Source organism: Primulina huaijiensis, chromosome 3 (assembly GCF_012295235.1).
Source record: "Primulina huaijiensis isolate GDHJ02 chromosome 3, ASM1229523v2, whole genome shotgun sequence".
NCBI lineage: Eukaryota > Viridiplantae > Streptophyta > Magnoliopsida > Lamiales > Gesneriaceae > Primulina > Primulina huaijiensis.
This window is the reverse complement of record NC_133308.1, coordinates 23,227,220-23,244,321: the sequence shown is the minus strand read 5'-3', so window position 1 is coordinate 23,244,321 and position 17,102 is coordinate 23,227,220. Positions and strand designations below refer to the sequence as shown.

Here is a 17,102-nt window from a genome sequence, read left to right as displayed (position 1 = left end):
CAACTGCATATAATTGTTGTAATGTTATATTTTTTCATACATATCATATAAAAAATGGTAATTTGAGTTACTCATTTCGATTTTTAATTTTTGAACTTTTCTATCTTGCATCGTACGAACGTTGTAACTTATTTGTTTGTGCATGTTTAAATCACGATTTGTAAATTTCCATTTTATTTTTGAATTGTATACATCCGATTTTGAGTTTCCTCTACACGGAATTACACATATTTAATTATTTTATTTATTTAGATACAACACTTGAATTTTAAAAAAAAATGAATAATTTGACGAATTTATTATTACAAAATATCTTCATCATCATGAATAACTACTCTTTAAAATTGTAAGCTTATAGAAATGTCACAAATCTCAATCATTAACACCGGTGCCAATTGAGTTGCAACGAAATTAAAGAAAAATTTTGTTTTGATAATTATATTTTAGTTACTTTTAACATATCTACATCGTATTAAAAATAATTCAATTTCGTTAAAATTGTAAAAAATAAAAATATTAGTTAAAAATATAAATGTATATTTATGTATACTATTTGTACAAAAAATACTCAAGATGCATCATTAAATCAAATATTCATTGAATAATTAATTGGTCTTATAGCTATAGAGTAAACCAAAATTCGCAAAGATTTGGAATTATTTTAATATAACCACTACTCCAATACGAGCAAGATGAAGATCTCGTGGTTTTCCTTCTTCTTTTCACAAAATGGATCGGTTAAATTTGATTTTCCATGCAAACTCAATTGTCACAAAACATGACATCCACACTAACCCTTGAAAATATACAAAAATAATATAACAAATAAATAGATAAAGAAACTTATATCCCATTATTTAACATTAAAGACCTTATTTATAAAGAGAAATCGATTGAAGACCTAAATTAATTATTATTTATTAAGTGAATCGAACCCAAAATGAACTCTACCACAAATGAAACACACACATACATATATCAAAGAAGCAAAATCATTCTACTGCCCGTGTTGCTCCGCCTTATCCTTCATCTCCCTCGCCTTTGTTGCCAATTTCGATTTCGCTTCGTCCACCTGATCCGCCCCCGGTGGTTGTTTCCCCGTCACGTACCTGTAGATCCAAGTCAGAACACTCACCGCCGCCACCCCGAACCCGCCGGAGGCCAAGAATCCTGAACACAGCAGGAAGATCGTGATCACCGCCGGCACCAAAACGGGGCTGAATATCACCAGCAGAGGCGTCGCCAGCGTCAGGGCGATAACCGTGGCCGCCACGGTCAGGCCGGATAGGAGGAGGAGAGAGCCGCCAGCAGTGACAGCTGTTGCGGCCTTTACCACCTGGTGGCTAACCGGCTGCTTCTGTTGATGCATCATCGGGTACCTGCCTTGGTGCTGCGGGTCGTACGGGTATCGATCGGCCATTGTTTAGCTAGCTTGGAAGAAGCTCGAAACCCTGAAAATTGTTTACAGTAATTTTACGCAGCTATGGGTATTTTGTGTGAATTTGTTGATGGGAAGAAAAGGGATTTAAATAGGGCAGAGGGGAGAGTGCGTGGCGGAAGCCCGGCGTTACGTGGCGGAGAGTCAACATGCATGCAAGTGACACAGGTTTTTATACACACACATAATTTTTTTATTTCAAATTTTTTTTTTAGAAAACAAAAAATAAAATTTTTTTTGAAAGTTTATTTTGTCCTATTATTTATAAAAATATAATAATATTAATTTGAAAAATTAAAATTTTCCTGATTTTTAATAAGGTTTTATTAAAAAAGTTGCATAAATTTAATTTCCATGCTAAAAATAAAAAGTGGGTTTCATGTGAGACCATCTTACTGATCATAATATGTGAGACGGGTCAACCCTACCCATATACATAACAAAAATTAATACTCTTAGCATAAAAAGTAATATTTTTTCATGAATGACCCAAATAAAAGATCCGTCTCACAAATACGACCCGTGAGACCGTCTCACACAAGTTTTTTCCAAAAATAAAAAAGAATAGATGGTATTTCGGGAATTCAGAAAAATAGATCATGACATTTATTTATATCATTACATCCAACCTTAATATCGAGTACAAGACAAATAGAATCAACCACAATTAATTAATATAATTATTATACCTTTAGTGATACAGAATAGCACTAATCTATAGTTTAACATAATTAAATTTAGGTAAAATTTTATTTTTTGTCAAATATATATATTTTTTGTATATGATTGTCTGTGTTGTAAAATTTCAATCTTATTCCACCATCTTTGAGTTTTTAGCAATTTTAATTTTTTTCTGACATAACTATGACATATATAAGGCATAAATGACTAAAATTGTGAAAATATAAAAATAGATAACTAAAATTGAAAAAACTTGAAATTACAATTTCCCTTTAAACTTATTAGAGTTAATCGTTAGTCAATTAATCAAGATGTAGATAGCTACACACTTACATCTTCGTAAATAAATATTTATGCTTGTGGTAATATTAAAAAATAAAAGATATATAAAACTAATTATACATATATTTATGCACACAGCAAAACTCATGGTTTCATCCCATTTTATTACAAATTAGGAAAATTGCATTCAAATTTAAAATATCCTTACTTTTAAATGTGAGTTGAGTGTGGACCAAACCCCCAATACGTAGAAAAATTATTTGCCAAAAGTCCATCCGGACGGCGGGTTTTTATTTTCTCACAACCCATCAATGCCCAAAAATGTTATTTTCAAAGAGAAAACAAAAGTTCCACTAATTATATTAATTACTTTAAAGATTGTAGTGTACATTCAAATTTCATTTGTATTATTTTTTCAAGGGTTAGAAGAAGCAGACGAACGTCCCTGATGAAATCTCTCCTTATTTTACTATCTCTACACTTCCTTCAACTCTGTGGATGACCATCGGAGTGATCTGGTTCTCTAGTTTTCAACCGACAATTATATGCTTTAAATTTGTTTTAGAAAGAGTTTAATGGATGTCTCTTATCTCTAGCAACAAGCATGCTAAATATATTAAAATCTAAATTCGTGTATACAAACAAGACCCAAATTTTCTTTCATATTTTTTATTTCTCCCTTTTCTCGAACTAAAATTTAGGCCAAAACCTCATTGTTCATCAAGCAAGTGTTTGATTTGTATACACACACACACACCACTTGTTTTGCACACATTTTTCATTTGAATAATACTAAAGGTATAACTAATATACCGTTATAACGATATTTAATTACAACCATTATATCTCGAGATTTTGTTGTTATATCGCGAGATTTTACATTCAATATATAGTGAGATTTTGACAAAATGAATGTTTGCATTGAATTCTTTGTATTGTATAAATTGATGTACAAATATAGATGTACATGTAGCTATCACATTTTTCATTTACCCTAAACAGGTCCCAACCTTTGTGCTTCCTCAGGCCACCGATAACTGGTCGCCAGGTGGCAGCTGCATCATTTGGAACCCTAGTTGATAAACATTAGATAGGCTCTCAATCTCCGGCTCGGCTTGCTCAGCCACTCTAACCTTCGTTCTCTTAGCCGAGCCAAAATCCAAGCTGGCTGAAATTGTTGGAGCCGCTGGCTCCGGTGATCTTCGCTTAGCCGTGATTCTCACCGGCTCCGGCTCATTCAAGCTGATCTTGTGCGGGAAATTAAGCAACGCCTTCGCGCCGCGGATTCTGAAAGCCGCTCTGTCGTAAGCCAAAGCCGCTTCCTCAGCCGTCTCGTACGTCCCGAGCCATACGCGCGCGCCGTTTTTAGCCGGATCCCTTATCTCCGCCGCGAATTTACCCCACGGCCGCTGCCTCACTCCCCTATAGTGCCTCTCTTTCGGCTGCACCGCCACGGGCGCAGCTGAAAATTCCGTACTCGACGCAGCCGTGCTCATCTCAGGCTCCGATTCAAACCTCGGCTCGGGTTTAACGTCGTTAAACGGCGTCCATCCATCGCTAACGGCGTCACGCAGAACCCCGTAAATAACCATGTCCTCATAGTCGTCAACCTTCAACGGCAGGTCACCCCAGGTCTCAGTTAAACACGGAATGAGACTGCTGAAACTCGAGCTCCGGAAATACAATGGCTGCGCTTCTGCCAGAAAAGCCACCGGCGTCAACTCCGTCATTATTGGCTTGAACATGACGATTTGAATCAATCCAACAAATGGATTACTTTTCAAAATCTTGGATTTTTCTGAAATCAAGTACTCGTTTGGAATTTGGATTGAAGATTTATTTCAAGAAATTCAAAAAAATTCTTAATTCCGAATGAAAAAAATGTTGGTGTATATATAGGATCGAAGAGACTGAGAGACAAGAAAGGCACAGGAAGGTGATGCACCCGTGCAAATTTTAATTTGATTTGGTGCTTATTATTATATAAAATAAAATATATTATTATTTATCACATTTATATTTTATAAAGTTATATGATTATTATGAGTAAAATGTATGAAGGTTGGTTCCAGTGAAAGTTCCCAAAGTGGGAGGAGAAGATCATCACGTGGTTATTGAAAGCAACTTGGAGTTTTTTGAGATAATAATAATTTAACATATTATATCATAAGTAGTGTTTTAAAAAGCTCGTTTAATCTTGAAGCTCGACAAAAACGTCCCGTTTCGGAGAAAAGCGAAAAAAAGCAGTCAAACTATAGTTGGACCGAATTAAGTGTAATTAAGACGTTTAATTAAACGTGCTTAAATACAATTAATCGCATCTGTTTATTTTTAATTTTTTATTTTGAAGGTATGTCTTTTTATTTTAAAATAATAAATTAGATTTATAATTTAGATGTTTATTTTTAAATTTTAATTATGATTAAACGTGTCTGACAATGATTTGAAAAATATTTAAGATTTTTTAATGTGGTCTAGTTGCAAAAACAAATAAAGATTATAATTTTGAAATTTTTATGTTTTTATAAATATGAGAATTAATGCATCAGATTTAAATTTATCATATTTATGTATTATTTTATCTATTTATTGGTTTGAGATAATTACAATTACATTAAAGATAAAAAAACGTTTTTTTCACGCTTAAGCCCGTGCTAATCTCGCTTAAACTTGAAAAGCTTGGAGCTCGACATCCGCGCTTCGGGGCGCTTCACGCTTTTTAGAAGCTTGATTATAAGTAAGAATAAAATTATAATGTCCAATTTATATGTGACTAGATTATTAATTTTATTTTTTTGAAAAATAAAAATTAAGAGAGTCATGTTGAAAAAAGAATCATGCATATTCATTTGTTATGATCCAAACTAGAGGGAAAATATCATACGCTAAATTTGTATTATCCACCGTTTATTGTGTGTGTGTGTGTGTGTGTTTTTCATGTCTCGACTACACTGGTTCAATGAGATCCACCCAGTTTAGAAAATAAAAGAAATTTTATTATAATGTTTTTTGGTTAAACGGTTAGTTATAGCTCATGATTATATATCGAGTTGAATGATGGTATATTATTATATTAGCATAAAAAGTGTTTATATTTCGTCGTTTGCTTGTTACTTTATTATCTTTTTGAGTTTAATCTAGAGTGTATAAAAAAAAATAGCGGATGAGGCTTTTCAAGATATAAAAATAATAGAAAAAGGGCTTATTTATTATTTATCATTTAATTTGATTTATAAAAATATTTTATTTTCTCTTTAACCTCCTCATTACGTAATAATTTTAATACAATGTTTCGCATTGGAAATACATACAGATGAATAAATTTTTTGGTGGAGTCCCTATCGTGTAAAGAAAGTGTACTCCACAAACAAACAACAAAAAGGCAAGTGGTCGAAACATAGTAGAAACATCCTTCCATTTATATCAAATGATTATGTAAATACAACTTGACAATAAGTGTCGTTACTCTAAAAAAAAAATAAAAATAAAAATAAGTGTGGGTCTAGGGTATTTTCCACTATTACGCAAACATTTATCTCTTTTTTGTATCATTTGCTATATTTAACATTTACTCTATACTTGTTTAAATACACTTTTCATGGTGTTTAAAAATTTTTTTGGGTAGAAGCCATACGAAGGATCCTATTTTATTATATTTTTTATTATGTAATAATTTGTATGTTTTTTTTATGTTTAATTTGTCCATTTATGTTCGGACTCCACTAACTTAATTTTAATATATTTCCACATAAATATGTCGACAATTTTTTTGTGACACAACACCGTTTTTCATTTACACCTCAGTACTTCGATGAAGAATACTAATTAAAATCGAAAAAAATGTGAATTAATGGCCTCAGATGGTAAATTGATCAATGACAAACTTAAGATTGAAACAAACAAATTAGACAACTAAAAATATAATTTTCTTTTTTAAATAAATTATTTGTCGACATTAGATAAAATAAAATGCTACTTTAATAGAATTTATAATATCAAATATTACACAACGTTAACTGTTAAGAAATGGTATACCTTAAGTTTTGATAATGACAAACCGCCAAGTATTTTCATGTTTTTCTTCCATTTTCAATTTTAGAGATTTTGATCAATATCCTTTTCTATATCAAATTTAATTAATTTGGCTAAAAATAAAATGAAGAAATGATAATTACCTTAAGATCAACGAAAATATCAAATATTTATGTTGTTTACTCAGTGTGCATCGATGTCTAGTGGCTGAGGTACGGTTTTTGTTGACAAATTAAATATTCTACAATAATAAATATAGACGATTTTCAACATTCAAAATTTGAAAATTCCATCACATTTGACGTTGATCAGCAGTACCTTTTAACTAAAGGTCAGTAGGTGAAACAATTCATCCACTGCTTGGTCTCATTCAACATGACAACGCAGCAATTTTTAGACTTTTAATTTTCTCTTATCCTTCTGTTGCTTCTAAGAAATGCACGAGCACGACCAAATTGAATTCTGGATATAGACACACTAAATAGTATAAAGAAAATTATAATTTTGATATATTAGGTTTATTTTTTCGTTTTTTTAAGTCGTCGAAGTTCAATGTTAATCCAATAATCTGTCTTTGTATAGTAACGAGCATTTGTCGTTTACCTAAAGATATAGTTAGTGATAAATGTGCAACTCAAAACTTTTAAAATGAACAATAGCTCAAGCACCACATTTCGATTGATATAGACAATTATTGCATCTAAAAAAATTTCTCTTAATAATTGCACTTCTTGCAATGAATGAGAATCGAACTTATAACCCTTAACTCTGATACAAATTGTAGGACGGAGTGTGTTGAAACCAAAAATCGCGATTGAAAAGGAAGAAGGAAGAAAAATGTGGGGAAGTTTCCGGTTATTCCATTGAGCTGAGAAAGAATGTTTCTGGAAAAATCCAATTACAACTATACAACTACCTTGCATTTATACTAAGGTCTACAGCACTAAAATACAAGAATGGAAAACACGCTTCTAACTACTGGTGAAATTACTCAACTTTAACACTCCCCCTCAAGCTTGATATATATTCAACATACCAAGCTTGGACAATAAATAGCAGTGTTGGCCTTTTCCCAGAGCCTTTGTAAAAACATCCGCTACTTGCTCGTTCGTCGAAACGTAACTCGTCTTTATGAGTTTTTCTTGAATCTTTTCTCTTACCAAATGACAATCTATTTCTATATGTTTTGTCCTTTCATGGTACAACGGATTTGCGGCAATTTGCATTGCTGCCTTGTTATCACAATGAAGTGTCATTGGAAGATCGAGCTGCACTCCCATATCTTTCAGTATGCCAACGACCCACATAACCTCGCATGTTGTTGTAGCCATGGATCTGTATTCCGCTTCTGCTGAGGATCTATATATAGTAGTTTCTTTCTTTGTTTTCCATGACACTAAGGACTCCCCAAATTTGATGCAATATCCTGTAACAGATTTTCTACTCATTGGACAGGTTGCCCAATCGGAATCACAGTAGGCATCAAGCACAAATGATTTTTCCGATGACAAGAGAATTCCTAGTCCTGGTGCCCCTTTCAAATATTTCAAAACTCTGATGGCTGCATCCATGTGAGATTTCTTGGGTTTACTCATGAATTGATTCAGTGCTTGAACAGCAAAGCATATATCTGGCCTTGTAATGGTTAGATACAGCAATCTTCCCACTAATCTTCTATACTCTCCTGCATTATCCAACACTTCATCAACAGATTCATCTTGTTTGGCACTGTCATCATACTCCTTTGTGGTTAATCTCAGGTATTGTTCCATGGGTGTATCAACAACCTTGGCTCCTGATAATCCCGAATCAGATATCAATTCCAGTGCATATTTTCTTTGGTTCAAGCAGATCCCTCTCTTAGAACGAGCCACCTCTATTCCAAGAAAGTACCTTAATTCTCCCAAATCTTTTATATGAATTTCTGCATGCAGGTGCCTTTTTAGCGCTTGAATTGACTCTTCATGATTTCCTGAAATGACAATATCATCTACATATACCAGTAACAAGGTAATGAAGGAGTCATCTTTCTTGACAAATAACGAATGGTCATGTTTTGATTGGCTGAAACCTGCACACTTCATAATGGATGCAAATTTCACATTCCATTGTCTTGAGGCTTGTTTAAGCCCATACAAGGATTTGAGTAATCGACACACCGATGTCTCCCTCTGATTTCCAAATCCTTGGGGAAGAGCCATGTAAATTTCTTCCTCAAGATCACCTTGTAAAAAGGCATTGGTGACATCCATTTGGTACAAAGGCCATTGCAACATAGCAGCGACGCTTAAAAGGCAGCGGACCGTGCCAATCTTAGCCACATGAGAGAAAGTATCATGATAGTCAATCCCGGGGAGTTGAGTGTAACCTTTAGCAACAAGTCGGGCCTTAAATCTGTCCACACTCCCGTTAGGGTGATACTTGACTTTGTAAACCCATTTATTGCCAATAACAGATTTTCCAGGAGGCAAGGGGACAAGTTCCCAAGTATTATTTGCCTCCAACGCAGCAATTTCAGCATCCATAGCTGATTGCCAACGAGGATCGCCAACTGCTTCATGGTAAGTACTAGGTTCTTTAATGTGGGAAATGGAGGTTAAAAAGGCTTGGAAAGAGGAAGAAAGATGAGAGTAAGATAAGTAATTTGCAATAGGGTGCATTGAAGCAGAGGGGGAATGAATGGAGGGGCAAACATAGTCACGTGTCCAAATGGGTGGTCTAGACAGCCGAGAAGAATGCCTAGGCTGAGGAGCTAAGGATGGGATAAGTGAGGAAGGACTAGCACCAGAATGAGAAGGGGACTGATGAGGAGAAGAGGGACAAACAGGAACAGGGTCATCAAGAGAAGATTGGGGAAGGAAAACTTGGGTTTGAGGCGCTTGTTGAGAGAAAGGAAAAATTGTTTCATGAAAGAAAACATCTCTGGAAATGAAGATTTTATCGTTAGTGAGATCAAGAAGTTTGTACCCTTTTTGAGTGTTTGAGTAACCGAGAAAAACACATTTTGTAGCCCGAGGTGCAAATTTATGACCTCGAGGAAGGATGGAAGCATAGCATAAACATCCAAAAACGTGAAGGTGTGAGTAAGAAGGGGAGCGATGAAATAACAGCTCAAAAGGTGTTTTATTAGATAGAAGAGGAGTGGGTATGCGGTTGATCAAATGCACAGCAGTAAGGATGCAATCGCCCCAAAATTTTGAAGGCATTGAAGCTTGAAACTTTAGGGCCCTGGCAATGTCCAGAATATGTCTGTGTTTGCGCTCAACCACCCCATTTTGTTGGGGTGTGTAAGCACAAGAACTTTGGTGGATGATGCCCAATGAGGTAATAAATGAAGTACATTGAGTGTTGAAGAATTCAGTGCCATTATCAGTTCGAATGATTTGAATGGGTGTAGAGAATTGGGTCCGTATAAGAGCCACGAAGGCTTTAATCATGGAAAGCGTATCTAGTTTGGAATGCATCAAATAAACCAACGTTGCTCGTGTAAAATCGTCCACAATGGTGAGAAAATATCTCTCGCCATTGTATGTTGTAGAATGAAATGGACCCCATAAATCCATGTGAACTATCTGGAAGGGATGTGTGGTAGCAGTGGATGTACTTTGAGGAAAACAGATCCTAGTTTGTTTCGATTGGGGACATATATCACAATGCGAAAATGTGAACTTGTGTGACAGAAAGGGTAACAATTTCATTCTTGTTAAGGAAATATGACCAAGCCGTTGGTGCCAAGTATATTCATTTAAAGGAGTAGAGTTTGCAACTAAGGTATTACAATGAGAATCAATATGACGTGGAGGAAAATAAGAAGATCTAACATCTTTGAAATCAAAACAGGAAGTGTCTAAATGATAGAGGCCATTCTTCACTTTACCAGTCCCCATTATCTTCCCAGTGCATAGGTCCTGAAAAAAACAGAAGGTGGGATGAAAAGTGATAAAACATTGGTGGTCTTTTGTGAATTTGGATACTGACAACAGGTTAAAGTGGAAGCTAGGCACATATAGCACATTATGTAGTGCAATTGTGGGAGTAATGTTCACTGAGCCTAATTGTGTGACTCTAGTCTTATTACCATTTGGCAGTTGGACAATCCCAGTGGACCCAGCACAAGAGACAACATTATATAGGTGAGCATCTCTTCCAACCATGTGATCATTAGCTCCAGTATCAACAATCCAATCTGAGCATAGAGACGGATGAAAAGTACCTGCCATATTTGCGGAGGGGAGCGTAGAGGCAGAATGACTTGTTTCCTTGTCCAGTAGCTTCAAAATAGCAGCATATTGCTCTGGTGTGAAGCTGAACTCAGGTACACATTTCGGAGTTGCTGCTTCATTCTCCAAAACGGTCATGTTAGCTGTATTTCTTCTCGGTTTTCCCTTCTCTTGAGGCAGTTCTCTGTTAAGATTGTAGCCAAATCCTCTCCCCTGCATTCTATGGAATCGATGACCTTCTGGATATCCTACTAACTTGTAGCAATTCGCTTTGGTATGCCCAGACACGTTACAGTGATCACAATGCAAGGGATATTTCTTTTTCTTGTCTTGAGATGCATAAAAAGCTGCATTAGGAGCTTCACCGAGGATAGAACCCATACTGAGCATCCCTCTATGAGATTCTTCCTGTGAGATAAGAGCAAATGCTTGCCCAACCGATGGCAATGGATTCATCATTAGTATTTGACTCCTGACTTGCACATAACTCTCATTTAGCCCCATGAGAAATTGGAGAAGCTTATGCTGTTGATCATGTTCTAAGTATTTCTTGACTGACTCACAAGAACATGAAGGCAGAACCACAAGTGAGGAGTACTCATCCCATAATCGTCGTAAGCTCGAATAATATGTAGATATAGTGTTTTGCCCTTGCGTTAATTTTCCAATCTCTCGGTGCAATGAAAAAAATTCTAGAACCATTGACTTTGTCAAAACGTTCCTTTAGATCCGCCCATACCACCATTGCATCCGTAGAGTAGACAATTCCACTGAAGATTTCCTTCGAAACACTATTCATAATCCAAGACAGAACTATTGCACTACATCTTTCCCACTGCATTAGTGTATTCGAGCTCGATTCAGGTCTACGACAACTCCCATCAACAAATGCTAACTTGTTCTTAGCTCGCAGTGCTATAATCATGGCGCGACTCCAAATTCCATAATTTTCGCCTCCAATCAATTGCTCAGAGATTAAGTTGATACCTGGTGTGTCGGATGGAAGGATATACAGTGGATCAGATATCTCAAACACAGCCGTGGGAATTCCGGAAGCAGAAGCCATCGATGCGAAAAAAATGTAGAAAGCGATCGAAATTATGCAATCGAGTTTACACAATTGAAGTGTGTAATCAGATCTGCGGATCAGGAAGAATGCGTGGCTCTGATACCATGTTGAAACCAAAAATCGCGATTGAAAAGGAAGAAGGAAGAAAAATGTGGGGAAGTTTCCGGTTATTCCATTGAGCTGAGAAAGAATGTTTCTGGAAAAATCCAATTACAACTATACAACTACCTTGCATTTATACTAAGGTCTACAGCACTAAAATACAAGAATGGAAAACACGCTTCTAACTACTGGTGAAATTACTCAACTTTAACAGAGTGTTTGTTGTTTTACCAAAACTATAGCTATTGGTAACAATGTAACTCAAATCTTTTAAATCGTAAAACAATTCAATCACCATATTTTGATTGTTATAACCAACAAATACAATTATTGTATCCAACACTTTGTTTTCATTTTCAGTTTTTTCTTTGACGGAATGCTAACATGATGTCAGATAATACTGACGATTTGACACAAGAAACTAGGGTCCTGACACCAAACATTGGTGATGTATCGAACGTCATGTCAACACTCTTATAAAAATGATTAAATGTGAAACAAAGACTAACTTATGATTCATGCTGGATGTACTTTTATATTGACACACATTATGACATTTTTTCTTTCCAGGAGTAATATAGAATAAAATAAATAAAAGAGATCTAACTGAATCGAATGTATATGTCACGACAATTGCTACGACAAAGTTAATATATCTCCATTATTATCATTCTGATTAAAAGCTTTTCAGTTGATATTTACCCAAATACATTCAATACATTGTTACTCATTCATCAAGAGATGAACGTGATGTTCTCGGGAGAGAATTGTCGGTGTTATCGAAGGAAGTTCGATTGAGACAGATTGTGAAGATGAGTGGTGCTCGCTAAGTGAAGTATTCTAAGTGTGTTCATCATAGATTCATCAATGAAAAGAGAGGGTTTTTTTTAGTCTGAATAAGTCTTTGTAGGATAACATTTTATATTACTATATTCATTTGATGATATCTGAGCGTGACCTCGTAGACGTATGTTTTTTGGCTGAACTACGTTACAATTCTAGTGTTCTTGTGCTCCTTATTTTATTGTTTATTCGACTAACAACCAATTGTAAAGAATAAAATCACTAATAAAGCAAGTTAACACATTTCAAAGTGTAACCTGTACATAAAATTATCCAAGTTGCAGTTGTTTCGCCAATAAGTTGATGATATTATTATTCTGTACATAAATTGATATCATTGTAAAGGTATTTGGTGCTATTACACTTACATTTTAGCTGATTCGTTTCCAAGTAGAAAAGAGAAGATGAAGAAGGATAATATATACTATCTTTAAATTTATATAAATCTAGTGTATTTATTTGCATTAATTTCATTATTTTCCGCTTTGTTTCAAAGTTTCGCAATGCATTAGTGAAGTATATCATGACGTGTTCACTGTAATCATCCGATCAGTTGACATTAATTAATTGTTTTTGCTATATCAATTTATTTTTTCAAGTTTATATTTATTTTTCGAAGATAGGATGCGTAGAGATAATTTATAGGGTGGGTGATTATTAAACTAATTAGATAAGTTATAAATGATTAGGAATAAATAATAATATATTTAGTTTCATCTACTCTATAAACAGACCAAACCTCGGAAGTCAAGAACTCTACACCATGCTGAAGTTGATTGTAATTATCAAAGTATTCTGTTTTTATCCTTCTGGAAACAGCAAAATGAGAGAATTAGAAGGATTACACTAAGTTCGAACTTTCGTAGACGAATCATGCGTAAACTTTAATTAATTACACTCCAAGTTATTGATTTGAGAAATGTTGAAATATCAACACTTGAATCTCATTGGACTATTTTCCGTGTAACAAATTTGTTGCTAGCTTGTTGATATCTATACGATTGGGATACGAATTTATCGTTGTTAATTCAACACAAGTTAGAGAAAATTTTGAACTTTAATTATTAGGTGTTCATTCAATTTTTTTTGGACACTCAACTATCCTAACAATATTATTTTTTAATTAAAATTAAGGATTAAAAATCACGTTCAAATTCAATTATTTTACACTTCTTCAAATTTAAGAAGTTATTATTTTTGTAAGTTTTACACCTGAAGAATTAGAATTAATAGTATTAATTATCTCATACTAATCACCAGCAATCTAATATTAGATTTCAGTCTCCTATTTTTCAGGTGCTTTGAACTTTGAATTATTTAAGTATGTTAATTAATGATTGCCAATTGCCGACAAATGTTATACATTAAAAAAATATTACCGGAGAATTCAAAATAGAATTGTCAAGCATGATAGATTTTTTAACGTAATCTCCGAAAGATTTGTTAAATGTCCTAAAGTTAATCTTACAGTAATTAGCCGCAAATTATGCACCGACGAATAATCACGTGCGTGGAACAGAGGGTTATAAAATATAAGGGTAGGTATAATATTATTTTATGAATTAAAAAAAAATCATAAATAATTAATTTAATTTTTAAAAATAACTGTAGTTTGTTTTGATTGTGTTTAGAAATCATTAATTGGATTTCTCCTTCTTATATTTGTATGCGTAAGCAATGTCAAATACATATGTAAGATTAGAGGAAAACTACCAAAAAGTTTCCACTTTAACTCAGCACATTTTTTTATTTTTATTTAATAATTGATCAATTTACGATTTTAGTTCACTGTATTTTTAAAATATCCATCCTTGGTTTTAATAGGAGTATTCAACAATTTTGGTTAAATATTTTTTTACAAAATACTGAAAAATATTGATTTGTAAATTTGTTTGATGAATTATTAAATCTTGGTATGGGATATGAAATATAGTACTAAATGTTAAAATTAAAAGTAAGATTATTTTTAGTTTTTATTATTTTTTTGCATTATATATATTACATCCACTAATGATAACGTAATTTTTATCAAATAATAATTTTATGTACACATAAAAAACTATTAAAATTAATATCCATTTTATTATTAATTTTTGAAATGTTTGAATAAAAAAACATTAACTATAGTTTCATAAATAATATTTAATTTAAAATAATAATTTTGAATTAATACCCATATTTCGCGTATAAGATATTATGATTAATTTCAAAAGTTAACTTGTAAGCTACAATCAAAATTTTTGTAGGATCGAGCGCTTGCCGTTTTACCAAAAGCTATAGCTAATAGTAATGGTGCAACTCAAATCTTTTAAACCGCACAGCAGCTCAAGCACCACGTTTCGATCGCTCTACCAAGTAAGGACAATTATTGCACCCAACAATTTTTACACCTAAATATTTATGTATTTTATAATAAATATTCTCATATAATTAAAATAGACAAACACTTGTGTGAGGCGGTCTCACAGGTCGTATTTTATGAGACGGATCTTTTATTTGGGTCATCCATGAAAAAATTTTACTTTTTATGCTAAAAATATTACTTTTTATTGTGAATATCGATAGGGTTGAATCGTCTCACAGATAAATATTCGTAATATCGTCTCACAAGATACCTACTCATTAAAATATTCAAGATTAAATTCAGTTTTTTATTATTATTTTATATTTTTTATATGACAAAAAATACGATAAAATTTGAAAATTATTAGTTGTTGGCATGCACAAATATAGTATTTAAGTTTTTAAAGGTAAATCAAATGTTATATTACGTTACAAAAATAATTAAAAGTATATTATTGTCTAATTGTTAATTAAATATGTAAGGTGGGGTGTTATTAACAGTTTGTGGGGAGTAGATAAAATTCTCCTGAAATAATTCATCTTCATCTAATTTAAAAACCACATAAAAACTTATTTTATTAAATTTATTGTCTATCTATATCGTAGCTCAATAAAAATATTTTTATATCAATAAAAGACACTTCGAGTACGAAATTATTTACTAATTAATTTTGGCTTACTTTTTTTGAATGTGTTTTAATTATTAAATCAATAAAAGAATTTGAATTTGCTTTTTAGAGGAATAATGTCTAATTTTTCGGCAGTAACTAGCAAGTCCATGCCTAGCTAATGCCACGATTTCATTATTGAATAAGAATTTGAATATTATACACTTAATTTTTTCGTTTCATTTTTATTTTCAAGTTAAAAACATTTCCAAAAGAAATTATAGAAGTCGAAGTACGTAACATTAAGTTTATTTTATATTTTATTTATCGTAAATTTTTAATTACGATTTAATTTTCAAATTTATAAATAAAATATCTAAAATGAGTGAGTTGTCGCTCCATCGCATCTATGTCGACACATAAGTCGGTTAAATTATTTGTGATTATGATTATTATAAATATAGTAGTTCTTTTGTGAGACGACCTCACGAATCTTTATCTGTAAAACGGGTCAACTCTATCGATATTTACAATAAAAAAAATAATACTCTTAGCATAAAAAGTAATATTTTTTCATGAATAACCCAAATAAGATATATGTCTCACAAAATAAAACTCGTGAGACCGTCTCACACAAGTTTTTGTCTTATAAATATTATTCGAACAAAATATTGATTATAAATCTTGTAATAATATATATTCATTTCAAGACAAATAAAATTATAAATTTTTTATTTTTTTGAAAGTTGGGGGGGTAGGTTCAATTTTTATGGGCACTGGACCCCTAAAAAAAATTTAAAATTATTAATAAAATTATTAATAAAATTAATAATATATTAATAATAAAGTGAATTTAAAAAAGAAACAAGAAGGAGACACCCTTTCCAGCTATAGAAAGTGACTCGATAGTCGAAACAAGTTGTGCCTTGCAAGTTCATGCAACCGAAGTTGTTATTTGTTACGCAAGTTCTATTATTGTCCAAACAAATTCTCCATTTCTTGAACAAAAAGTCAATACACAAGTCCAATAGTCTTCTCACGTGCAACGAAAAATATCATATGCTGCTTAATTACTCCATTGAAGGCAATCTTTGAGTCGTGAATGTAACGATGAATGATAATATTTGAATAAGTTAATATATTTACGACATTAATCTTTTGTAAAATTAGAGTTAAGTGTCACATAAAATAAGGATGGAATATGAGTATTTTTTTTAAGCGTAGTCACCAATAAACTGAGATAATCTAGTTTTTATTATTTTAACACTACTAGTTATCAATAATTTAATTCATTCAGCGGGTAGGATGGAATGGTAGATATAAGATGATAAAACAAAAGATAATGATAATTAGTTATTTTTTTTAACTTTAACTGTTGTAAAGCACGATATCGAATCTCGTTTTTCATATCAAATGATAATTAATTTTAAAGAAAAAAACTTGTGTGAGACGGTCTCACGAGTCGTATTTTGCGAGACGGATAT

At 32.8% G+C, this 17,102-nt stretch overlaps 3 protein-coding genes across 3 annotated transcripts in view; 1 reads left to right on the top strand and 2 right to left on the bottom strand.

Moving 5' to 3' along the window:
• Positions 1-732: 732 nt before the first annotated feature.
• On the bottom strand, positions 733-1,486 carry LOC140973843 (oleosin L-like). Its single transcript, XM_073436939.1, has one exon. It carries the CDS (start codon positions 1,418-1,420, stop codon positions 998-1,000), a length of 423 nt encoding a protein of 140 aa, XP_073293040.1. The 5' UTR covers positions 1,421-1,486; the 3' UTR covers positions 733-997.
• Positions 1,484-17,102, top strand: part of LOC140973842 (large ribosomal subunit protein eL15-like) — a 94,483-nt gene continuing 78,864 nt past the window's right edge. The window contains exon 1 of the mRNA XM_073436938.1: positions 1,484-1,487. Coding sequence (XP_073293039.1) covers positions 1,484-1,487 — 4 coding nt within the window. The remainder of the gene's footprint in view (positions 1,488-17,102) is intronic.
• Positions 3,061-4,296, bottom strand: LOC140972267 (ethylene-responsive transcription factor 2-like). The gene is made up of 2 exons (XM_073434715.1): positions 3,382-4,296; positions 3,061-3,160 (listed from the first exon to the last, which is right to left on the bottom strand). Exon 1 carries the CDS (start codon positions 4,144-4,146, stop codon positions 3,424-3,426), a length of 723 nt encoding a protein of 240 aa, XP_073290816.1. The 5' UTR covers positions 4,147-4,296; the 3' UTR covers positions 3,061-3,160; positions 3,382-3,423.